Here is a 25,908-nt window from a genome sequence, read left to right on the forward strand (position 1 = left end):
ACGTTACATGTTGTTTACAAGAAACCCAATTTAAACAGATGAAAAAGAAAAGGATGAAGAAATATACCGTGCTGATGCTAATCAAAAGGAACCTGAAAAGACTATTTTAAAAACAGACTTCACAGCCAGACAGATCATGGATAAAGACGGGCATTATATAATAATAAAGAGGTAAATTTTCCAAAAGACATGACAATCCTTAATGTGAATGCATCCACAAAACGGCAAAATACATTATGTATATATGCCAAGAATTGCAATAAGTCTTCAAGAATCCTCTATCAGTAACTGACAGATCCAGCAGGATGAAAATCAATAAGGATATAGTTGAATCAGACAGTACCATTAATCAAATGGATCTAATTGGTGGCTATAGAATTAATCCAACAATACTAGTAACACATATTCTTCCCAAGTTCACACAGAACATTTACCAAAATTGACCACATTTTGGACCATATAAAACACCTTAAATTTAACAGTATAAATCATACAAGATCTGCTTCCAGACCACAATGAAATTGCATGAGAAATCAATAACAGCTAGAAAATTCCAAACTACTTGGAGATTAAAATAAAACACTTCTGAATCAAAGAAGAAGTCTCAAGAGAAATTTTGGAATATATTGAACTAACTGAAATGAAACTACAATTTAAATTTTGTGGGATGCAGCAAAAGCAGCACTTAGACGGAAATTTATAGCATTAAGTAAATATATTACAAAAGGAAATATAAAATCAGTAAATTGTAAAATATAACAAATTCAAGACAAGAAGAAAATAATGAAAGAGCAGAAATCAACAACTGAAATACAGGAAATGGAGAGGAAAATCAATGAAACCAAAAGCTGGTTCTTTGAAAAGATCAATACACACACCTATAATCCCCAAAACTAGTGCACCTGAGGAAGAAGGATCCAGAGTTCAAAGCCAGCCCCAGCAGCATAGCGATGCCCTAAGCAACTTAGCAAGACCCAGTCTCAAAATTAAAAGGTCTGAGGATGTGGCTCAATGGTGAAGTGCCCCTGGGTTAAATCCCTAGTACCAAAAAAGGAAAAAAGAAGCATCCTGGAGATACAGTGTAATGGTAAAGTGTTTACCTAGCATATGTGGGGCCCCGGGTTCTAACCCCAGTACTAAAAAAAGAAGTAGAAAAGAGAGGTAGGGAGAAAAAAGAAGGCAAATTACCAATATCAGAAGTAAAGAGGCTGAGTTCAGCCCCCAGCACCACACACACACACAAATCATCATCATTCCGACTGGTCCCACAGACATTAAAAGGACAATAATGGAATATTGTGCCCACAACAAAGACAACTCAGAGGAAATAAATTAATTCCCTGAAAGATATAATCTGCCAAAATTCATACAAGAATAAACATAATCTGAATAGGGCTATGTCAAAGAAACTCATTCAGTAAATAATAAACCTTAGAGAATAAGCACCAGGCCCAAATGGGTTCGCTACTAAATTCTAAATATTTAAGGAAGAAATTATACCTTCTCTATGGGCCTTTCCAGAAATATAAGCAGATGAAACACTAACTCATTCTATGAAGCCAACATTACTCTAATATCCAAACCAAGGACATTGCAAATAAGGAAAATTAGCCGAGTGACGCACATCTGAATTCCAACAGCTAGGGAGGCTGAGACAGGAAAATTACAAGTTCAAAGCCAGCCTCAGCAAAAAAGTAAAGCACTAAGCAACTCAGTGAGACCCTGTCTCTAAATAAAATACAAAATAGGGCTGGTAATGTGGCTCAGTGGTCAAGTGCCCCTGAGTTTATACCCAGTACACACTAATATATCTCATGAACATAGATGCAAACAATTTCAACAAAATACTAGCAAATCAAAATCTGAGAATATATAAGAAAGATTTACACACCATCACCAGGCAGTATTTCAGGTATGCAAGGCTAACTCAACATTAGAAAAGCAATTAATCTATTGTATCATCAGGGTAAAAAAGAAAAATCAGATGATCATATCAATAGTTACAGAAAAAACATTTGGCAGAATCAACATTCATGTGTGATTAAAATTCTCAACAAACCAGGAACAAAAGGTTACTTCCTCAACTTGATAAAGAACACAGAAAAAATATCTGTAGCTAACATCAAACTTAATAGTGAGAAACTAAGTGTTTTCTCCCTAAGAAATAAAGTAAATATGTCTCTTTATACCGTTCCTGTTCAACATCATATTGGAAGTTCGAAAATAATAAGAAAATGACATGAAAGTTATATAGATTGGGAAGAAAGAAACTATCTTTGTTCACAGATGATAATGACAATGGAGAATCCAAAGTAATAATAATTATCAAAAAAACAATAACCAGGGGCTGGGGATGTGGCTCAAGCGGTAGCGCGCTTGCCTGGCATGCGTGAGGCCCAGGTTCAATCCTCAGCACCACATACAAAGATGTTGTGTCCACTAAAAAATAAATATTAAAAAAAATTCTCTCTCTCTTTAAAAAAAAAATAACCAATTATGACAAGATTATAGATTACAATATTAATATATGAAAAGTGTTATTACTTTCATATATAACAAATGAACAAGTAGAATTTAAAATTAAAAGCACAATACCAATAAATCTGACAAAACATGTACAAGATTTACCATATGAGAACTATAAACCTCAAATGGAAGAAATCAAAGGAGATCTAAATTATAATCCATATTCATTGAGGGAACATGAATATTGTTGAGATATTAGTTATTTCCAAGTTATCTTTAAGTTTCATGAAATCCTAGTCAAAATCACAGGAATTATTTTATGGATATTTACAAACTGAAGTTTATATGGAAAGCCACAAAGCCCAAATAACCAAGATAATACTGAAGGAAAACAGAATTGGAAAACTGACACTACCTGACTTCAAAATGTACTATAAAAACTGTATTATTATTAAAAATAAATAAATGAGTCAATGGAACAGAATTGAGAGCCCAGAAATAGACTCATACAAATATAGTCATCCCAAAAGCCAGAAGCGTAGTATACTCTGATTATACAGTGAAGTCCATTTCAAGTTCAGTTTACATTAGAAATTGCTAATACTATCCATTCAGGAACCATAATCATCTCCCTCATGAGTCAGGGCTTTTACAACTAGTTAAACATTTTTCATAGTTTTTTATGAAGAATTAAAATTTAGGAATGTAATAAAATTCTTGTTAGCAGAATTGTTTTATTAAGCCATCTGTCACTTGTGTAAAATCAAGGGTATAGTATAGTTTCTTATGAAGAAAGAGAAACAATTTACAACATAATAGTTAAATTAAAACTACTTTTAAGTTCATGTGTTTTTTAAATGTAAGTTATAGTTTATAGTAATAAGCTATGCTTATTACTTTAAAAGGGAGGCTCACACTCAGAATTACACGTTTTTCTTTGAAAGAGGCTTCATGTGAGGTTATATATAATATTGCCTTTTAGCACTTCACACAGTGCCTGGCTCAGGTAGTGACCATAGAAAAAAAGAGAAGACAAATTATCAATATTGAACTGAAGAACAATTGTCACTTCTACTCTCACAGACATTAAAAGGATAATGAAGAAATATTACAAACACTGCTGAGCTTAGGAAAAAAACATCTTAGAGGAAATAGATACATTCCTTGAAAGATGCAATCTCTATGGTTTGTGTTTCAACCCTGAAATATTTTCTGCTTCCCTATCTTTTATTGACCAATTATGAGCATAAATTGATTAAAAATATATTAAACTATATTAAAGCTCAAAAGCTCCATAGCAACATTTATCTGAGTGAAACACCAGCTCAAGAAATTATAAGACCATTGGCATGCTGCTGCATCCTCCAGCACCTCTCAAATACACACGCAGGATCTACTCCAAGGGTTTCTTCAGGTTCCACCTTAATGGGAAGAATATACAATATGCCAAAAAAAAAATGAAAAAGAAAGAAAGAAAAATGCCCTTACTGCCTTAAGACGCTCTCTCTGATGGCACTGAAAAGGGTGCCTGTGTCTGCGAAACACAGACCCTTCTAGATTCTGGCTATAGCTCACAGAGTGAAGTCCATTCACTGCCAACAACTGTATCTTCACACACCCCTCACAGTAGTCTCCAGCCAGGATAGTGATGACACACACAAAAGCTTGTGACTCCTCCTGGTTGCCTTAGAAATCACTCAAGGCATTCTTGAGGGTCAACAGTAGGCAGCTGAGAGTCTGAAGAGGGCTGGAAACTTTAGAGGCTAGAAACCAGTACTTGCAGAACAGAAAGTGAGAGATTAGAGCACTGGGGAGCAGTTCAGGGGAGCAGGGGCTGAGCGAGGGAAGAGCAAAGATGCTGTATGTGAAGCTGGCGGTTGATAGGGAGATGGCCAAAGCCAAAGACTTCAAAGAAAATCATCACACAGTGCAAGCGACCAATGGGGCTTTGAAGAGAGGTCACAGTGGGGGACTATCAAAGGAGCAAAGAGCAGTGCAGGCCCCACTCTCCCAGCCTCCGGGGATGACAGACTCGGAGTGGTTTGCTCTAAGTGCAGAAGATCAGTAGGTATCATTTTCCTTCCATTTTGGGTACAGGCAAGAAAATGTTCTTCCTGGAAACAATGTAGCACAAGGACAAACAGTGTAGCACAAGGACACAAGGAGTCATGCAGGACACATCAAAGGACAAACAGTGTAGCACAAGGACATAAGGATGCAGGATATATCACACTTCTGAAATTAATACTGGGCCCATTAAGAAGTCACTAACCCTCTCATGGCCTCCATGAAATAGGGGATGATGATTACCTACTTAATAGGTTGTTTAGTAGATTAAGTAAAATGATCCACCTTAGTTGTAGTACAGTGCCCCGTATATAGTAAACTCAAGAAATGTTACTATGGAAACAACATAAATTCTTAGAAAAGAGAATCTGAAATCAGACATCTGTGTCTCTTTTTAAGAAATTAGCTTTATTAAATAAATATGCTGTTAGTTTCTTCCAGTTCTGTTATAAAATCCTTTTCTTCTATTGCTAAGATAAGCCAAATAAACAACATTTATAATCTAGGTTGCTAAATATAGAACTTATTTGCTTACTAAACAGGTTGAGAGATCTCTAGGATGCCTAAATGTGACTGTACTGGTCTTAAAGGGCAAATTTCTCTGCTATATTTTTCTGAAAAAAAAAAATTTTTAAGCAATAACCTTGTTATATATTGGGGGTGGGCCACTGGTTATTGAACCCAGGGGTTGCCCTTTTTATTTTTTGAGAAGGGCCTCACTAAGTTGCTGAGGCTTGCCTTGAACTTCTGCCTCAGCCTCCCAAGTTGCTGGGATTATAGGCATGCGCCACTGCACCTGTTTTATCTACTTAAAAGGTAAACTTTGATCATAATCATGAAACATGTTCTAGTAGATAACTGTATTAGAAATTATTTCTGATAACATTACACATAACTTTATTTAAATTTAAAATGAAAACTTTTCTCATCAAAGCTAAGTTTTTTGTTCTACTCATGGTATACAAAAACTGTTTTGTGGTATTTGAAATAGCAACTTGGTCTTCCCTCTCAAGGGTTAAAATAAAGGTGCTTCAGACAGTTGCAATCTCAGACTCAATATGACTCTGTTTATACTTTTATCACAGTGTATTCCTTCCTTGCTTTAGGGAAAGAAGTTAAACATACATCTGCATGCAGTGGTACTCACTTGTAATCCTAGCAACTCAGGAGGCTAAAGCTAGAGGATTCCAAGTTCCAGATCAGCTTCAGCATATTAGCAAGGCCCTGTCTCAAAATTCAAACAAATAATAAAGAGGGCTAGGAATGTAGCTCAGTGGTAAAAGTGCTCCTGGGTTCAGTCCCCACTACCTCAAAGGGAAAAAAAAAAAAAAAGAGTCCTACCCTTCAGAACAGAGAAATGCCTTCTATTACATATGGAAAGTAGGTTTCAAATCATTCCCTAATGCTATTCATTCCAGAGCATGTTCCCCATACCTTCCCACAAATCCTGGTATAATTTCTTTTTGATCTTCTAGATTGGCCTGGGCTTCTAGATCCTCGGATTGCAGTGGGTTCCCATTCCCCACTAGAAAAGAGGATTAAGGTGAGGAAACACATTTTCCTTGAACTTTGGATTCAATAATAGGACAACACAAAGTTTAGCCTAGAGGCAAAAAGAAAAGGGAAAAAAAAGGCCTATTTCAAGGCAAAGTGCGTTGCCTGCTTAGTTTGGCATTTGATTCTTTTAGTTCTAGTGGGGCAATGAACAAAATAAATGCCACTCATGCCTTCATGGCACTTAAGTCTAGTGAGGAACATTGACATTAAGCAATCAGTAACCACAGATTGTTATTGTCACAAAAGGATTGGGTCTTCTCTGGTGAGCATACAGAAGGTCTGAGGAGTTGACATACAAACCAAAATCTAAAAACTGTAGATGCAAGTACTCTGGTCAGAGTTGCTCATATATATGTTTAGGATGAGATGAAGGAAGTGAAAATACTCACATGGAACAGAATCCAGTGTGGCTGGAGTAGAGTGAACAAGTAGTGAGCTGAGAAAGTTGTCTGGAGAGGAGGGCCTCAGGCACCAGGTCATAGATACCACACTAGAATCTGGGATCTTCTCTGAAAACCAACAGAGCCCTACCCCAGGGTTTTATGCCAGAGTGACAGAATTATGTAACAAAAAGATCACTCTGGCTGCATTAATCAGTCTGGTGGGCATGAGGACAGAGGAAATAAGTGTAGATTTGGAAAAAAAAACTGGGCATATACTCGAGGGTGAAGTCATCAGGGTTGAAATGAAACATTGATAAGAGGGGTATTTTCAAATTAAAGATGATTAAGGTAAAAACTGAGGGAAGAAGCAAGTGGAGATGTCTGTCCAGTACACAGTGACTAGGTAGGTCTGAAGTTGAGAGCCAATGCAGGCCAGTGCCTTGCCTGTGTGGCTTGCCCCTCATTCAGCCTTATTCTCACTCCTGACACATGGTATGTCACCTTGTTGAATGAAACATCCCTATCCAAGGAAGCCTAAGTGTGACCATGCTGTATCTCAAGTTACAGTTTCCTCTGCTATATTTAACAGACCAGCAAGGCAGACAGAGAAGGAATGGCTATAAGTTGGGAAGACAATCAGGATATTCAGTCACTTGGGGATACTCAGCAAATGGCTAGGATGGTCGAGGATTTCAGGATAACCTTCCTTAGTCACATGTCCTTGGCAGCTTGAAAGGCAGAAGAAAGTGAAAAGTCTCACAGTTAAACACTGCTGAGAGGTCAATTATGATAGGAACAGAAATGAGCCCACTAAATTTTCTATTTGGAGACCAATCGTGACCTCAACAAGAACAGTCTGAGAAGCACTAGGGGATGGAAACTCAGTGGAAATAATCTGAGGAGAAAACATGAAGTCAGCAATTGGAGAGGGATTATAGGTGACTAGTCCACGGTATACTATGGAAGGGTGAACAAAAGTGGGGATAAAAACCAGAGAGGGCAGGGTACAGTGGTTCACGCCTATAATCTGAGCGGTTCCGGGGGCTGAGAGAGGAGAATCACTCAAAGCCAGCCTCACTCAGCAAGGGCAAGGTGCTAAACAATTCAGTGAGACCTTGTCTCTAAATAAAATACAAAAATAGGGCTGGGGATGGGGCTCAGTGGTCCAGTGCCCCTGAGTTCAATCCCTGGTACAAAAAAAAAAAAAAAAAAAAAACGAAAGGAAATTTGGCAATTGCAAAATTGTAATTCTTAAAGTTCAAAAAGCACAGGTAGAAGAATGGTCTTTTGATAGGCAAAGGATAATGTTTCCACTGTCGAGGCAGGAAGGCAGTCTAGGGCGGCCATGATCTGGCAGTGGGAAGAGGAGGATGCTCCTGGGTGACTGCTTCCATTCTCTCAAGGAAATCTAAGGCAGAGTCCTCAACGAGGGAATACTGCAGGAGGGGAGGGGAGTATAGGAGGTTTGATGATGAAAACATAAACCACACATGGTTAAGGACCCTAACTGGAGCACGGTATTGGTGTGCCAGGCAGGGTAGTAGCCTGCTTGAGATCTGTAGTATGGAACTAGAATAAAAGACTTCTGACTCAAAAAGTCTAATTACTCCCTTTGACAAGAGTTTAGGTGGCATCCATTCTTCAGGAGTGAAAAAACTGTTAGCCCAAGAGTTTCAGCAAGAGAATGAAGCACTTGCTAAACTTAAGGCCACATCTTTTGACTTCCAGTTTGCTAAAGCAGAGGAATACTACTACCAACGATATCAAGAAATGATGATGGAAGAAGCATGGGACTACAAAATGGTTCCAAAGTGGGAAATTATGAAAACAGAGGAGGAGGAGAAGAGATCACAAAGTGAAAAGTCAGAAGATGCCAACGCGTGGGATTATCTAGTGTCTGAAAGAGAGCTAAATCACATAGAGAAACACATATACCGAGCTGAACGAGCAAGGGGCCTCGGAGATCAAAAGTATCAACTACTCCCTCAGAAACTTCCAAGTGAAATGCTTTTCCCAAAAATATTAACACTGGAGGATGAAAAGAATGAAGATATCCAGAAAACACACAAAACGAAAACCGGAAAGCACAAGGTAGCATGGGCAAAGAATCAGATGAAGGAACATAAAGATCGAATGATTAGAGGGAGAGAACTCTCAGAGCAAAGAAATGATCAAAGAAAACCTTGGAAGCTCTCCAGTCAAACTTCTCCTCTCCGAAAACCTCAAGTGGAGAAGGAGGAGAGAGTGTTTGAAAGGGTCACAGCTTATCCTATCTTCCAGCCTTACCAGAAATCATGCATAGAAGTGAGTATCCTGAGGGAAAAATCGAAAGAAGATAAAATTCAAAAACCACTCCGAAGGGAGTTCTTGAGTTTGCCACCTTTTCTGAGAAGTCAACTAAAAAAGAATAAAGTTTAAATTATTTTTTGATTACTGCATTTTTACATATTTTATAGCAATTATTGAAGTAAAATCGTAGAAAGTAGACAAATGAAAAAGCAACTCACCATGCACACTTAAAAATTATGGTTCTACGTGTATGATTCCATTTATGTGAAATGTCCAGAAAAGGCAAATTTGTAGGCAGAAAGTAGGTTAGTGGTTGATTAGAGCTAAGGGATAGGAAAGTTAGATGAGTTAGGGAAAATGATGGCTGATTGGGTACAGGGTTTCAAAGGACAAAAGAAGGTTCTAAAATAGATTATGGCAATGGTTGCACAACCCGTAATTTTAAAACACTGAATTGTTGTCTTTAAGTGGATGAATTGTATGGCATGTGAATTGTATCTCAATAAAGATGCTTAACAAGAAAAGAAAGAAAGAAAGAAATGCTGGAGTTTAAAGAACAGGAAGTGAGCCTGGAAATGTAGACAAAGGGTCAGATCCTGCAAGGCTTTGAACATAACTTTTTTTTTTTTAATTTTTTTTTTTTTTTTAAAGAGAGAGTGAGAGAGGAGAGAGAGAGAGGGAGAGAATTTTTAATATTTATTTTTTTTAGTTCTCGGAGGACACAACATCTTTGTCTGTCTGTGGTGCTGAGGATCGAACCCGGGCCGCACGCATGCCAGGCGAGCGCGCTACCACTTGAGCCACATCCCCAGCCCCTGAACATAACTTTTTTAAAATCTTAAAGGCAGTGAACAATCACTAAGAAACTGATGAGTAGTCTGGAAGAAATCTTGGTTTTTATAGATAGGAAGCAGTAGATGCCATATGTGTCTGTAGCACAACCTGGGCAAAGTGGAGAGTCCAGGTGGGAATCAGTTACTGATTAAGGTGTGGTAAGACAGGGGTTACAAGGAAAAAGAAATCCTAGGCTTCTGCCTGAGGAAATGATGTGGTCAAAGTGCCAGGACGTGGAATAGGAAGATGACTTGGGGCAGGTGGGGTTGTTACTTATATGTTTAGATCAGCCCATGTGCCGTAAGTATATCTGGCTTTGTCAAAAAGTTTATGAATCAAAAGTTTTGAGACTGTTCAGGATATAAACATAAATTCCACCTTTTGGGGAATCAGGGGTTACTAGGCATTGAATCTCACAGGCACTTTACCACAGGATCTCACTAAGTTGTTGAGGGTGAGGCTGGTATTAAACTTGTAATCCTCCTGCCTCAGCCTCCTGAATCACTGGGATTACAGGCTCTGAGCACTCAGCTTTAAATGTATAGAAATCAAGACAGCAAAAGAGTAGAAGGGAAACTGGGGAAGGAACAATCATCAAGGATGTAGTTTCACATGTCAAATGCACAGTATTTATCCACTGGGTTTGATTCGGAAAGAAATCAGTGAAAGTGACACAACAGAAGATTGGTGGAAAAGGAGGTACCAGTCTGTCATGGTTAGAGAATGGACAGAAAAGGAGACCTCAAGTGATTCTTTAAGAGATAGGATGGTAGCTTGGAGGGCCACAGTAACTTTTTGTTAAGATGAGAGTATTTGAAGGAAAACAAGGTACAGGAAGAGGGGATAACTGATAGAACAGTGTCCCCTGGGAGGCAGGAAGAGCTAGAACCCAGAGCCTTACAAAGAGACACTTCTACCCCTAACACTGGAGGGAAAGACCAAGAAAGGATGAAAGTAGAAAGTTGGGAAATGGGAGAAAGAATCCCAGAAAACACCACGGGCACACTTGAAAACCTAGCAGAGTCCAGATGCGTGGAGCAGGACTGATCTAGCATTGCTGTTGCTGGGAACAGTGGTCCAGCCTGGCTTTGCTGGGAACAGTGGTCCAGCCTGGCTTTCCAGAGGACTTAACGGTCCCTGGTGTGTAAACCCTGGGCTCAGTCATATAAAATTGCTGGCATTTGACCATTTTTAACCTGAAATAACAACCTCTCCATATGGAGCAACCTATTTATTGACTTGACCAGCTAACTAATGATCCACAGGCATAACGACCTAGGATTTTCAATGGGAGGGAACTGGAAAAGGAGAGACTCTGCCATGAAGAGAGAATAAGAATAAAACAAAGATCACAATAGTTTGTGAATATGGCAGTGAATTTCCTTTATTCAAAGACAATCATGACAAATTAATTAACTATCAAAAGCTACATTTTACTAAAAACAATCTATCTTTAAAAATGTTTAATCATACAATATATACAATACATGCTGCTTTCCATTTCAGATTTCACTATCCATTTGAGTCCTAAAAGGGAGGAAAAACAGCTGGTAAACAGTTTATAAATGATAAACCGAAAGTTTATGAACTATACATAAGTGAAATATAACAACTAGCCCCTCTTAGAAAATAGGTCCCAGCTTAATATCTGTTCACCTCTTTCCTTCAAAAATACTTTTGACAGCAAATATTAGAATGAAAGAAGCTCAATTAATTGAAGTACATATTAAGAGGTTATATTAAGTACTAAACAATCTCATTTTAATTCTCAAAAGCATAGAAAATTGAAGCTAGGGAAAAAAAACACTAATTATCTAATTCAAAAACTCCTCAATTTTCTAGAGACGTACAGATGAGGAAAATACAGTTGAGATGAAGTGACTTGCCTACAGGTTTAAAGTAGGGCAGAGCCAGCAGATTCTAGTTCTGCTTCCTACCCACAGCTGTTTATAGTATAGAATCCCAGATCACTTCTAAGATTTCTATCTAGAAATCTTACCCCTCATAAAATGAAGGATTACTTCATAGCATAATTCAGGTTTCAGAAATGCCCATTTACTAACAACATTCTGCAGTAACTCTGTCCTAATCCTCCTTTTCTTCCTTGTATCTAATGGGACAGTGAACAACACTGAGGGGCAGGGGGATTAAGAATTTTCGAACATCAGTTTGTTAGGGGGAAAAAAGCCAAAGCAAGAACAAACTCTCCTGTGCTGCTGCTTGTAGCTGCAAACCAATACCAAGGTAAGCAGCCCAGAGAAGGGGACTTCCACCCCACATTCTGCCTCTACCTTTCTCACCAGTTACTCAGTTCCAGGATGAGGCACTAGAGGGAGGCAAAACCCAAATTTCACTGGCATGGGGAGAAAGTATGGCTTGGATTACCAAATAAACTATGGGAAAACCACGAAGCTGTCCCGCGGAACCTGTTACCTTCAGCTGGCATCAAGCACTCAGCCTCTGCCTGCTCTGACCCGAAGCAATCACAGGCTCGGCAATCTCGAAGGTCTTCACAATCTCCTGGCAGGGAAGAAAGAAGTTTTGGGCAGTGGGTTCACAGGAAGTGAGTCAGAGTCAGAAACAGGCACAACATGCAGAGCTTTACCTCCCAGTCTCGATAACTCAAAGCTATAATTCCTTGATTCCTAATTTGGGTGTTTTGGTCAATTCCCTCACTTTCTTCATTAATATTAACAGGTTCTGTTTGAAAGACAAAAGTTTTCAAAAGTTATCAAATCAGAATAGGTAATCTGAATAGCAACTGATGAATAACAGAAACGAAACCTTTAGTAAAAAATACTTAGTCCATATTATTAGGATTCCATACATTATTAAATTGCTATAGTAGTGTTAACAGTAGCAAGTAATCCCATTTGCCTCCATTTTAAAAACTTATTTCAAACATTAGAAAACTTACACATATCTATGTACCAACCAAATACTAAGCCCTTGTGAATCCAAAATGAAATTAAGAACGTTTAAAGTAACAAGTTCAATGAAAGGACTCAACTCTCTAATAGAGAACATAGAAGGACATGAGTAATAGAAAATGTGAAGAATGAAAGAGTCACAGAAACTTAGGGGAGGAGGAGAAGCTGGCACTCGCAGAAAAGTGGTAAGGAGGAGGAAACTACAAAAATGACAATTACAAACTTCCTAAATTAAATTTAAGGGAAACTTTATTCATTTTGTTAATCTTTAGCAGATGTTCAACCAATGACAGGTGAATCTATCAAAGTTTCACATCCATGGCCATGTTTTCCAGTTATAGCTGGACAGCGTACAACATGGCAAAAATTTGTTATGTACAATGAAAACTCATTTACACTTTATAAATACATTTCATCAACTCTAATAGCAAATATATTTTCTCTAAAACTAACTTTTCCAAACATGAAATCTTTACCTATTATTGGCAGTCGGTCCTGGTCAAGTCTTATTCTTGCAAAACCATCCTAAAACAAAAATATGATTTTAGGAGAAGACCAAAATTTATATTAAAACCTGTAACAATTGGATGAAGACAAATTATTCAATTAGAAAAAAATCTATGTCTCAGATAATCAAAATACATACCAAAATAATGAGATGATATGGACAGACTTCTCAAACATCTTTCTTTACAATAGGGTATCACTCAGGTTTCTTATCAGCTCTTTTACCAGACATAGTCTCCATCCTGAGAATCTCTTAAGGAAAACTCTGTCTTATCTCCTTAACCAATTTATGCATATTTTATTATAGATACTTCAATTTTTGTTATGCACGATTCTGTCATTGAGACTACTAGCAAAATATGCCTTTGTTATTATTTTTTTTTTTTTTAGAGAGAGAGAGAGAGAGAATTTTATTTTTAATATTTATTTTTTAGTTCTCGGCGGACACAACATCTTTGTTGGTATGTGGTGCTGAGGATCGAACCTGGACCACACGCATGCCAGGCGAGCGTGCTACCAGTTGAGCCACATCCCCAGCCCCTGCCTTTGTTATTTCTGAAAAAAATAAATACAAGCTTTTGTCTAAGGTTAAAATCAAATTCATCTTACATGTGTAGCAGTGTAACCTAAAACTATAAGTCAGTCTGAAGCAAACAGTACATTCAGGAGTTTTTTAAGACCTATTTGAATAATTTCAGGGTTAAAACTGGGGCTAGAGTTGAATCTCCCAGTAGACAGCTTGCCTCATACCTGTGAGGCACTAGATTCAATTCCTAGCACCACATATAAATAAGCAAATAAAATAAAGGTCCATCAACAACTAAAAAATATTTTAAAAATAAATAAATAAAAGAATTATAAGACTACTGTACAGATCTCCCACATATCCTTTACCCATAATCATCAATTGTTAACATTTACTTAATCACTAATTTGTCATATTTACTTTCTCACCGTCTCTATTATATATTAGTATTATGTATGAATGATTTGAGAATGATAGCCAGCCCTATTCCCCAAATTCTTTAGTATTTCTTGAGAATAAGGTCATTCTCTTATAAAACACATCAACTAAACTCAAGAAATTTACCTTACCTTTATCCAATCTATAGTTCCGTATCCAAACTTTGACAATTCTTTCTCTAAACACAGGTTGAGTATTCCTTATCCAAAATGCATAGAATCAGAAGTGTTTCAGAATTCAGATATTTCCAGATTTGGAATATTTGTATATTATAATTAAATATCTTGGGAACAGGACTCAAGCCTGAACATGAAATTCATTTATGTTTCATATATATCTTACACACAAATCCTGAGATAATTTTATATGATTCCTTCAATGTACCTACAACCCATCACATGAGGTCAGTGGTGGAATTTTCCACTTGTGCCATTATGTCAGCACTCAAAATTTTTCTTATTTTAGAGCATTTTGAATTTTCAAATTAAGGATTTTCAACCTGTAATTTCTAAAATGTAAAAGTAAGTACACAAATTTTTAACTAGCTTCTTCTATCTAACATACCAAATAATGTTTTGCTACAACAGGTCTAATCTATACATACTTTGCAAGCTCCCATCTATAGCTTCTATTATGTCTCCTTCCCTCCTCCCCCCAATTCTGGGAATTAAGCCCAGAGGTGCCCAACCACTAGGGGACATCCCTGGACTTTTTCATTTCCTCTTTTCAGACCGTCTTGCTAAGTTGACAATGCTGGCCTCAAACTTGTGATCCTCCTGCCTCAGCTTCCCAAGCGTGCACCATTGTGCTCGGCTTACCTATCCTTTTAAAAGCATATAAAAGCAATTAGATAAATCTTAAATCTTACCCGTATGATGAAGGAAACATGAAAGATGTTTTCCACTGTACGGGGGAAAGAATGTGGATCAACCACAAAGTCAAAAAATGACATTGGAGTATCAGCTACAAGAGAAAAAAAAAATTCCTCAGAATAGAAAAAATGATTTTTACTTACCAATAAGACCCACACTTTCTATTTTTAGCCAGAGACAAAGGAAAGAGCACTACACTTGCTGTGGGAGTACAAGTAAACAACTCTTCAAGAAGTCAGTTGGGCTTATGTATTAAAAACAAGTATGATCACTGACCTGGCAACCCTCCCCTAAAAAGCCATCCTACAGAAATAGCAGCACAAGTGCACAGTTACATACACAACTTTTCACTTCAGCAGTTAATGTAACAGTAAAATGTAATAAACAGCTTATGCATTAATAGAGCTCTACTGAATAGTTATGACAAAGCCACAAGGTGGGAATCACTGAAAAGAATAAGGGAGATCTGTGTGTACTGACAGGAAAGAATATCCACACCAAAAAGTCAAGATTGCAGAAGGATGCATATATTGTGATCAGCTTTGAAAAAACAAAAAACTACATGCATTTTTATGACTAACATAAACAGAAAATAACAGGAAAATAAGCATACCATATTTTACAAATGGCTACCTCTGAGAAATGAGAAGAGGCAATAGAGGTGCTTGGTTTTTTCACTTTTCCCACTTTTATGGCACATTTGTAATACCCTTACCTTTCACTTTTTGTTTTTGTTTTTTATGTTATTGCAGCATTGAACCCAGAGCCATATCCCCTGTCCTTTTTATTTTGAACAGGATCTCATTAAGTCACCAAGGTTGGCCTTGATCTTGGGATCCTCTTGCCTCAGCCTCCTGAGCTACTGGGATTACAGGCACGAACCACCACCCCCAGCTAAAATACCCACCCGGCCTTTTGGTTTTTGGTAGCGGGGATTGAGCCCAGGGACACTCAACCCCAGAGCCATTTCCCCAGCCCTTTTTTAATATCTTATTTAGAGACAGGGTCTCACTGAGTTGCTTAGGGCCTTGCTAAATATGCTGAGACTGGCTTTGAACTTGCAATCCTCCTGCCTCAGCCTCTAAGTCACTGGGATTACAGGCGTGTGGCCACTGCACCCATCAAATATCTCATCTTTTAAAGATAAAAATAAAGTTACTTCAACAACATTCTCACAGGGGGTTTTCTAAAGGAAGAAATACATACAACAAGAAAAAGTCAAAATGATTCAAAAGATTATATACAACTGAAAACGCCTTTTAAATAAAAATAGCCTTGTTGAAAGTGACATGTGTTGATAAATACTAATTGTTCCATTTTTCATTTGGTGTCATACTTACGGTCTTCTCGAAAATATGTTTGCAACAATCCCAAGATTCTTTCCACTTCTTTTTCTGTTGCTTCTTGATGAGATTCTTCCATTCTTTTCAACTAGAAAGAGACAAAAGGCATTATCAAATTCAGTGACCTCCTCACCAGCTAACAATCTTCTCTTCTCCTATACACCTAAACTCTTTAAAAATTTTTTTGAGGATTGCCAGTTTTTATTCCTGCCTTAAATTTTTTAGTTACAATATTTTTCTAGTTTTAGCAACATTTTTCTATTAATATATTAGTAGAAAAGTAACATGACCAAATCTGCAATTTTCAGGTTGAACACAAAACAGTAAAATACAAACAGAACAGTTTTGAACAGTAGTTTTCAACTGGAAGCAATTTTTCCCCAAAAATGTTTTTGGATTTCACAGTGGTGCTGGAGGTGCTACTGGCAGCTACTAGATAAAGGCCAGGGATGCTGCTAAACATCCTACAATGTCCAGGACACTGGCATTTCTTTCCCCACAACAAAGAATTATCCAGCACTGAGGTAAAGAAAAGCTGGTACAGAAGAATTGATCAAAACTGGCCAATCTCTTAAAATGTTGAACAACTCAAATAAAATGATTAACCGGTAAAAGCTGACTCCAATCCCTAACACTTAGAAAACATGACCTATTGTAGGTACATTATATTAATGACTAGTTTAACTTAAGGTGGTTATAAAAGCAACATTTGAAAAAACAAACCTGAGCAGGCATCGCTCTCTGCTCTTCTATCATATGATGTTTTCTTGGACGATCGATTCGTGGCTTTGGCACAGGGAGCTCTCCTTGTATTGAACCCAACCTAATGAAAAATATGCTTTCATGTCTTTTTCTGTTTGTTTTTTAAACAAACTAATTTCCTAACTAAAAGTAGTCAGCGTGGTATAATCAAATTCAGACCAGGCATCAGTGATAAATGAGCTGATGTGAGACCAAGACTCTCAATAAGGGGCTGGGGATGTGGCTCAAGCGGTAGCGGCTCGCCTGGCATGCGTGCGGCCCGGGTTCGATCCTCAGCACCACATACAAAGATGTTATGTCCGCCGAAAACTAAAAAATATTAAAAATATTCTCTCTCTCCCCCCCTCTCTCTTAAAAAAAAAAAAAAAAAAAGACTCTCAATAAGGTTGTGACATCCTTTGCACTCCCTTTGTATTTCTAAAAGGGCTCCTAGGAACTTGGTCAACCACACATCTCAAGCACATGCACGGTGCTCTGAACCATAGGCCAGTGAGTGGCTATGAAGTCTTCCCAGCAAGCCTGCTGTCTGTCTGTCAGAGCCAACTTCTGAGATCAGGGAAAGATGAACAAGTGGACAAGGGGAACAAAACCCCTCCAATGAGGTCACAAGTCTGACCTAGCACTGCCAGGGCAGAGGTTCAGAGCCTATGACTATAGAGTACACCATAAGGAAAAATGGTCAGGAAAGGCCACGGGATTCTTTTCCTTTTGAGAGAGAACTTGAGGGACAGTAATAGATGTATCAGATAGAGATCCAGGCCCCAAGTAGTCAGACCCCCGAGATCACTCTTGCAGAGATGAAAGTGTATGTTATAGATGAACAGACATTTATTTACTCACAAGGGTCCATTTCAACATAATGTGGTAGAGCCTACAGTGCTGCTTAGTAAGTTCCTCAAGTGCTGTAAGAAAGTATGGGCAGAGATTTCTACCCAAACATAGGAGTGATCTGGCTGGGAAATCTGATCCTATACTGGTAACCCCTCTGAAGAAGTTCCCACAGAAAGCTTCCAGGTTGGGGCCTGTGGGATAAGTAAACCTTGCTAGGTGGAAAAGGTGGGGGAAAGGACATCAGAGGCCAAGGGAACAGCAAGTACAAGGGCACAGCAAGTACAAGGGCACAGAGTTGTAAGCACTTCTTTGTGGCTAGAAGCTGTGCTAGTTGATGAGATTAAGTTTAGAGCTTCATCTTTAGATGCTAGAATTTATGACAACTTGGCACTCAACAGCAAAAAAAATCAAAGATTCAGAATTTATCCTATAATATACACAACAGCTATGGGCACCAGAGTTCCCTAACACTTGTTACAAACAAATGCCTGGCCTTGGACCATGACCAACTACAGTCCATATCTCCAAAGCCTTCTAACTGAGACACTACCAATCTCAGGAGATTTCAAGGCAAATGTCTAGGAACTAACACACTTTAGGAAGGCCTGAGACAACTCAGAAGTTTACTCTAGAGAAAGTACCTACAGGGAACAAGCCCACTGGGCTTAAGGGCTGTTTAAAAAAAAAAAAAAAAAATCCACCATGGGCTATTCTTGGTTTCTCCACAGGTCAGAGCTACAGGTGGAAGACAGGCCACTTTCATTTGAATTTTTTTTTTAATTTTCTTAAGGTTGTAACTAAAACTGGGCAGTTTATATGAGAATGACTCAAGTAGTAGCCAAATATAGGTCAGCAATCACCCAACAGGATACTCTTAATAGTGGTCCTTGACACATACTGCTAGAATCTCAAGATACCCTGGGTAAACCCAGAGAGCGTCAGTGAGAGAATCACTCATCCTCCTACATGATAAGGATTTGAGAGAGAATAAAATGAAACCACATATGCTACAGACCCGAAGTCCCCTGAGCTAGAAAGCAAACACATCAGGAGAAAGCCTTAGCGAGGAGACTGTGTCCTGTGGCCTTTCCTGGTAAAGTAGGATGAGAGATCCTTAAGGTTCCTTCTCTACTAAGAGTCTATGGACTTTGAAGTCAAAGTTCAGAAAGTCTCCAAACAATGGCATTGTGACTGTCACCTCTACAATACCAAATAATCTTTGTGCCTACAATAAAAAACAATTTAAGGTTTACAAATGGCTGGTCTGTTGGATTTTTAAAATAATCTTACAGAAAGTGGAATGTATGGGTTTTATTAAAGGTGTTTTCTGCTGTTTTGCCTGATATTTTCCAGGAGTCATAGACTATGAATTCAAAATCAGAACTATCTTCATCACGGATGAGTTCTTCAGCTTCTAGCGGATTTACACCCATATGTGTCAGCTACAAAAACGAAGGAAAACAAAAAGCCCCAGTTAAGCCACAAGCAGTCATTCACCACAGTAATCTGCACAACCCTAAGAAGCAGAGGCAAGCCTGTCTCCAGCATCTCAACATGCTGACGCAATTTCTTATGGTAAAAACTGTTATATATAAAACCTACTCAAAGGTACCATTTTTTTGGCAGAAAATATCCCTCAATGTACTCAGAACTTCTGGGTGAGAAATGCCATGATTTAAATCAGTAGTTCTCCACCAGGGTGATTCTGCCTCCAGGGGACTTTGGGCAATAGGGAAGTATTTTTGGTTATCATAGTCCATGTGCTACTGCATCTACTGGGTAGAAGACAGGAGGCTGCCCAGTGTCCTACAATACACAGTACAGCCCCCAAAACAAAGGCTCACCCAGCCCCAAACGCCAAGCTGAGAGAGCCTGCTGCAGCCCATGGCAGGCTAGGGTTCAAGAATGCTAAAAGAACTGGGCCCCCTGGGGAGTCTTGTACCACAACTAGTTGTCAGCAAGCTGTACTAGCATAAATATCTCAAATCACATCCCAAATCAAAAACTCCACAACACAAAGGGAGGTTCCTGGCTTTCAGATTTTAATATTTTGCCAGTTTCTTAGAGCTCGCTATCCAGCTAGAACCTCAGTAAACACAGAGAGCAGCAGTGAGAGAACTGCTCATGGTCCTGGGAAGAGTTGGCAGAAGTCAATTTTGTCATCTCAAAGTTTCTTACAGAAAATGTATTAACTTTTATGAGAGAACACTTTTATTGCATTATGCTGTAAAATGTCTAGGCATTATTAAAATTATCATATGTAAACAAGAATCACAAAGCCCTTGAGGAGCTTCATCTTATTAAAGGCAACCAAACTTTAAAGCAAAGAAAGACCACGAGAGCCTTTCACAGAGGCCTGGTCAGTGCGCCTCCATTCTCCTGCAGCCCAGTCCAACCCTACCCATGTGGGAGGGTGTTTCAATTGTCGTCTGGTCAGATCTACTAGTTTTTTTCCATACAGTGTCTGTGTTTGATCTTGTACTTGGAAAGGCTTTCCCCAACCAGAGTCTAGACAAATATTAATTTAAGGTTTTATATTTACTGCCTTAAAATTTCTGGATTAATTATGACATGACATTTAAGGTACAAAATTTAATCTGAATTCCTAAAAAATAATTTTAAAAATATCCAATATATGGTCACATTATTCAGCTATACATTAGCGTGCCTTCTCCTAGAGGCATTATATTTTACACACACACACAAAAAGGTTTTTTTTTTAAGGAAAAAAGAACATTTTAAGGTTTTGAAAACTACAAACTGGAAATAATTGACTTGCCTCAAACCTTTACAAAATTGTCACTGTATCTAGTTGGATCTCACAATACTAAATCATTTTAATAATCACTTAACATAAACACCCAGTCAGAAATTTTATATTCATACTAATGTGCATCTATACAGAGGCTCTGACTCAGAGTACAATAAAACAAAACAAAGAGCAAGATACAAGGTTAATCTCAGTGTACTTTTTTCAGTAAATCCATGAAAAAAGTCTTAAAATTTCAGGTAACAAGTATTTGCATTTGTTAAGAGGCAAAGAAAAATGGGTAAAGTAAAACAAAAAAAAAATGTAGTCATATTTGTATGATTCTAAAGTATTCTCAAAGACAGACCAAAATATGCCTCTTCACCAGACCAAACATTTCCAGCTGAGCTCTGGCCCCTGCAGTGAGAGCCCAGCCCAGGACAAGGGCCCCCAGTTCTGGAGAATGATCTAGACAATGATGAAGTGACTGAGGAAATGGCCATAAATGGATAACTTCGCACCCAGAGCCTCAGAACACTGAGATATTTTCAAACTGTTCTAAGCTCCTACTCCAGATTCCATCACATAGCTCTGCTTTCATCTGTTTAATTTGGCAAGATCTTTTTAGAGGATTCTGAGACCAGAAAAAGAAAAAAAGGAAAATGAAGTGAAAACCACTTTTAGATTCATATAAGCCAAACAGGTAATTATATGACAAAAACACATTAAAATTTGATAGCTTTGAACTTACTAGAGTTTCAACATATCTTAACATATCAAACGAGTTCAGATCAGAGCGCAGCTGCTTTGCTTTCTCTTTGCCCAAATCTGAAGCCAGAACAAGAAACTGGGCATCTAGGACTGCTTCTCTTGCTCGGGACACTATTGAGAAAAGAAGGAAAATATACACATTACTGACAGATATCCCCCAAATTTTCCACTACTTACTAAAATATCCCACTGAGGTTAAAAAAAAAAAAAATTCTTTTTTTTTTAAACTCAAAAAGCTGAAAGTGATTCTATCTTCTAAAACTGGTTCCCCTGCCCACCTCACCAAAATCTCAATCCAAACTGACCAATCTTCTAAAAGTCTGCTTTCCATCTAGTTCATGCTCCAGGTAACTGAACCACAATCTCTTAACAACCCCAGTTTAACAAAAATCTCTGTCATGTCTAACACTCACTTTTTCCTTTGACTAATCACTATTCTCACCTGTGCTGATATAAGTCAAGTCGAATGTCCACTACGTGTGGGGGAGACATGAAGTTTGGGGAGATGAGGGTTCAAATGGAGGAAACAGCCAGGCTGGAGGGGCTGGGCTTAACACACCCTGTGGGTGACAGGGAGCATGAAAAAGCAGTTTGGGAACGCCTGCAAAGGAGCTGAGAAGAGACGATTTCAGCCAAGTTCAAATACAGAAATGCTGGTGCCCAGCTTGTTCCTCAAGGCCACTTCATTTGAAGCACTGCTTTCCTGAACAATCCTCGCAAAGACAGGGCTAGAGAACCTGTTGACTGCAGTTTTTGTTCTTATCCATCATTTTTATTCTCAGAGGAAAGGTTTTTAATCATTTCAGGAGTCACTGCAGAAGTGACAGTGAGGAGGAGCAAAGCAGAGGCAGATGCTGTTCCTGGGTAGATCATTCCTGGGCTCTATCTGCCTCACCCACCAGCCCCCTGCACACCGCAAGAAAAGCGCAAATATCATGTCACGGATGCCTGCTCAGTCTCTAAAGACTTAAAACAGAGGCATTACATCCATGAATGTATAGAAAATAAAATTCTATTTCTAGGGCGACTTCTAGGGTCCAGTTGAGAGAATAATTTTGCCTTAAATTTCTGCTTTAAATATTGGAAATAACTCAGGGAGGAAAGTACATGTGGATAGCTGCACAGCAAATATCAAGGGAGTCAATGAATCAGGGATAGCAGTGAGGAGACTGGGCCAGACTGGGGAGGGAGATGAGCTAGAGGTGGAGGAGGGATTCATCTAGTTGAAAGAGGAGAACCTGGTTCCTGAAGGGTCTGATGAGATTTAGCAAATGTGGCAGACAAAGAAGGGGAGTCAGTGGTACCACAGTCAGAGCAAAAGACACAACTGGAGAACATGTCAACAGGAAGTGTTAAAGGTGACAACATTGAAGCCACTAGCCATGCAAGGAAATGACTAGAAGTAAGTATTCCAGTCCATGAAGAAAATGAGGAATTGGGATGTCAGGGCCAGTTCTGTTGACTCTTACCCCGATTTTTGTCTACCTTCTCCCTTTGTATCCCCACAGAACTGTAGGAGGGGTCTGGGGGATAGTGTCTGAAGAGTGTCCTGGAACTCTGTCACCCCCATTTGTCCTGTCGTTGAACACAGACCACTGCTACCACAACCACTTTTGTTACTTTTAATTCTATCTTAAGATTATTTTTTTAAAGCACCCAGTCCAGTTCAGTGCTCTAAATTCCCCTCTCCTCCTTGGAGGTCAACAGGTGCACTAGCAAACATGGTCACCTCCACTGGGTTATAGAAGGACCAATAGCTGGGCAAAAAGAGACTAGGAAGGGAACAGGAAAAGAAATAGGACATCAGGGGCTAGCTCCTTTCTTTAATTCACCCATTGAACAAATGTGATTCACATATAAAGCTCTCAATTTGTGAACAGGCAACAGAACCATGGGGAGGAGGTTGTTAAAACAGACTGTGGGATCCAGCCCCAGAATGTCACCCGGATCCCTTAGTATATGCTTAGCAAGCGCACAATGGAAATAGTGTTGTTGCTATACCGAAAAAGATTCCAAACCTTGCAATGCACCATCACAAATGTGGGAACTGCATAATGTGAATAATGTGGCTCTTATATAAAACTAATTAAATGATCATAAAATTTATAAGAACATATTAATTACCTCCATTAAACAGAGTGTTGGCCTCTTCAAGGACCTCTGTTAATTTGTCGCTGGCGTTCAGAATATCCTCCCGGTTTTCTATTTAAGAAAGCACAAACTTTGGTCAATGTGCTCTTGGTAAACTCGAAGTAGTAGACAAAGTTATGTAGGTCACCTGAGGTGGCAAGGCCAAACCCCGCCCCTGCTCCCTGGATAATTACTTCAAAAGCCTTAACCTTTTTAACCAACATGGCAGGGAAGGAGAAAGGCGACCCGACGCTTTAAGCAGCATGAACTTGAAAAGGAAACCCTGGCTCCGTCTAACCTTAACCCCCGAGGGCTCGGCTCCTGCGCAGCCTCCGAGGAGGGCTCCGATACAGAGCGGTTCTCAAAGTTTGTTAGCAACAGGGTCACCTGGCCGGCCACGCAGCAGACGCGCGGGCCCACCCAGAGTCTCAAATTCGGTGGATCGGGGTCGGGTGGGACAACATGCATTTCTGACAGTCCTCGGGGGGCGTCGCTGCGAGCCGGGCAGCCCTCGCCGAGACCGGCTGGGCGCAGCGCAGCGGGGAGGCTTCCGCGTCCTCTCCCCACTGGCCGGCTGAAGTCGGGCGAGTGGCCGACCGCGCCCGGCCTCCGGCTTTTCCAACCTGCCCCTGGGGGACCCGCTGGCCCCAGCTAGCTCGGGCGGCTGCAGCGACAGCGCGGGCGTGGGAGCACTTTGTAAACAGGAAGGCGCGGCCGCGCGAGGCTGCGCCTCCAGGCCTGCGCCGGCACCTGCCCGCGGCCCCTCCCCGCCCGCCCGGCGCAGGCTGGACCGCGGCCCCGGCCCGCGCCGCCCCGAGGCGCCGCCTTACGTTGGACGGAGTTGATGAGCGCCCGGTACTGATGGCGGATCTGGCGGCACAGGCCGTGGTCGGTCTCCGCCTCCAAGCTAGCCGGGTCCACCATCTCGTCCCCGGAATCCGACGGCTCTGCCTCCTCCAAGCTCGGGCGCTCCGGGGCCTCCCTGCGCTCCGGCGCGGCGCCGCGGCGGGACAACGGGGACCGCGAGCGGGAGCGAGAACGGGTGCGGTCCCGGTGCGGGTCGCGGCCCCGACCCCGGCCCTCGGACCGGCGGCCGCTGCTGTCTCCAGACATCGCGCCAATTCTCCGTGCAACTTCCGAACGGCGGAAGTTCGCGCCAGAAACTGAAACCCCTGCTCGGCGCGAGCGCCAGCTCCCGGCGGAACGCGGCTCCCAGGCCCGCGCGCGAGCGCACAGCGACGCCTGTGGCTGGAGGCCGGGTCTCCAGGCCGGGAGGCCGCGGGCGCCGGGTCAGCCCCTGCCGGGACCTCCGGGGGGCCTGGGCGGCGCCGACTGCACCTGGGGGCCCTGGCTGAGGCCTTCTGTTCCCTTGACATTGGTGTAACGCGATCGCACTTACTCCACCCTGCAAGGTCGTCAGAATCTTGGCTTTGTGGTCCCCTATGCCCATCCCGCTAGACCTGCCATCTTCCCAGGGTCCCTTGAGCTCTCCAGGACGCAGCTACAGCCTGGCAACAGCGTGGGCGCGCAGCTCATGTTGGTTGAGCAAATCCCCGCGGGGGACCAGGACAGGATGAGCGCGGGGACGCGAGAAGAGGTCTGCTGCTGGCGCATCATCGTGACCAGAGCCATGGGAGGCGGGGCGGGCGGTGAAGTGGGATTTATGTGCAGCCTACAGTACCACTCTGAGGACCCAAGAACGACCAAATTAACAGCGCCCCTGGACTTTCTCATAGTAAACTGTTTACCATCCCTCCTAACATCTGCAACATGACAGTATATTCATAAATGACTCTCAGACTAGAAGATTCCAAAAATACGTCTTAAAGGTTCAAGAAGATGGAATTACGTTCAGTACAGTTTCGAAGATAAATGTAAACATCATTCCATGGATTTGGATTGTATTGCAAATGTTTCCTTCAAGTTCCCTTTGGTGCTTTAAGAACACAATTTTTTGAAGGAACAATAGTATAAGCTGGGTCACTACACAAACCTACAAGAATGCATTTTGTGCATCACATGTGTTAAACTTGAGGTGGCACTACTTCTTGCTACCCAACTGATATGTTGATATATTGCCCTACCCCTGCCTCTTCAGTGAACACTGCATGGTTGCTCCCAGTAGGTGATGATCTTCTCATTTTTCCTTTCCCAGTGACTGGTCTAGGGATGGACATGTGATTGGGTCTTTGTTGGTGAGATATGAGAAGGTTCCTCATGGGGATGAAATGCAAACCTTCACTCCTTTGAGATGCAATTGTCCTACCACCATGTATTGAAAAGACTATTCTTTCTTTATTGAATTGTCTTGGCACTCTTGCTCAAAATCAATTGGTCATGGATCAATTTATAGAGTTTGAATTCTATTCCAAGAACATGCTGCCTGGCATGTTGGCAGCCATCTGCTACTCAGGAGGTGACAAGCCTGAGGAAAGACCAGAATTCTGAGAATA

The 25,908-nt window shown here is 40.4% G+C and overlaps 1 protein-coding gene across 1 annotated transcript; it reads right to left on the reverse strand.

Moving 5' to 3' along the window:
* Positions 1-10,954: 10,954 nt before the first annotated feature.
* On the reverse strand, positions 10,955-25,689 carry NSMCE4A (NSE4 homolog A, SMC5-SMC6 complex component). Its single transcript, XM_081268779.1, has 11 exons — positions 24,286-25,689; positions 23,450-23,527; positions 21,306-21,436; positions 19,096-19,247; positions 16,936-17,035; positions 16,210-16,300; positions 14,866-14,960; positions 13,003-13,051; positions 12,202-12,296; positions 12,030-12,116; positions 10,955-11,123 (listed from the first exon to the last, which is right to left on the reverse strand). Exons 1-10 carry the CDS (start codon positions 24,566-24,568, stop codon positions 12,042-12,044), a joined length of 1,149 nt encoding a protein of 382 aa, XP_081124905.1. The 5' UTR covers positions 24,569-25,689; the 3' UTR covers positions 10,955-11,123; positions 12,030-12,041.
* Between the last annotated feature and the right edge of the window lie 219 nt (positions 25,690-25,908).

The sequence above is a fragment of the Spermophilus citellus genome (assembly GCF_964194105.1).
Source record: "Spermophilus citellus genome assembly, chromosome: 15".
Taxonomy (NCBI): domain Eukaryota; kingdom Metazoa; phylum Chordata; class Mammalia; order Rodentia; family Sciuridae; genus Spermophilus; species Spermophilus citellus.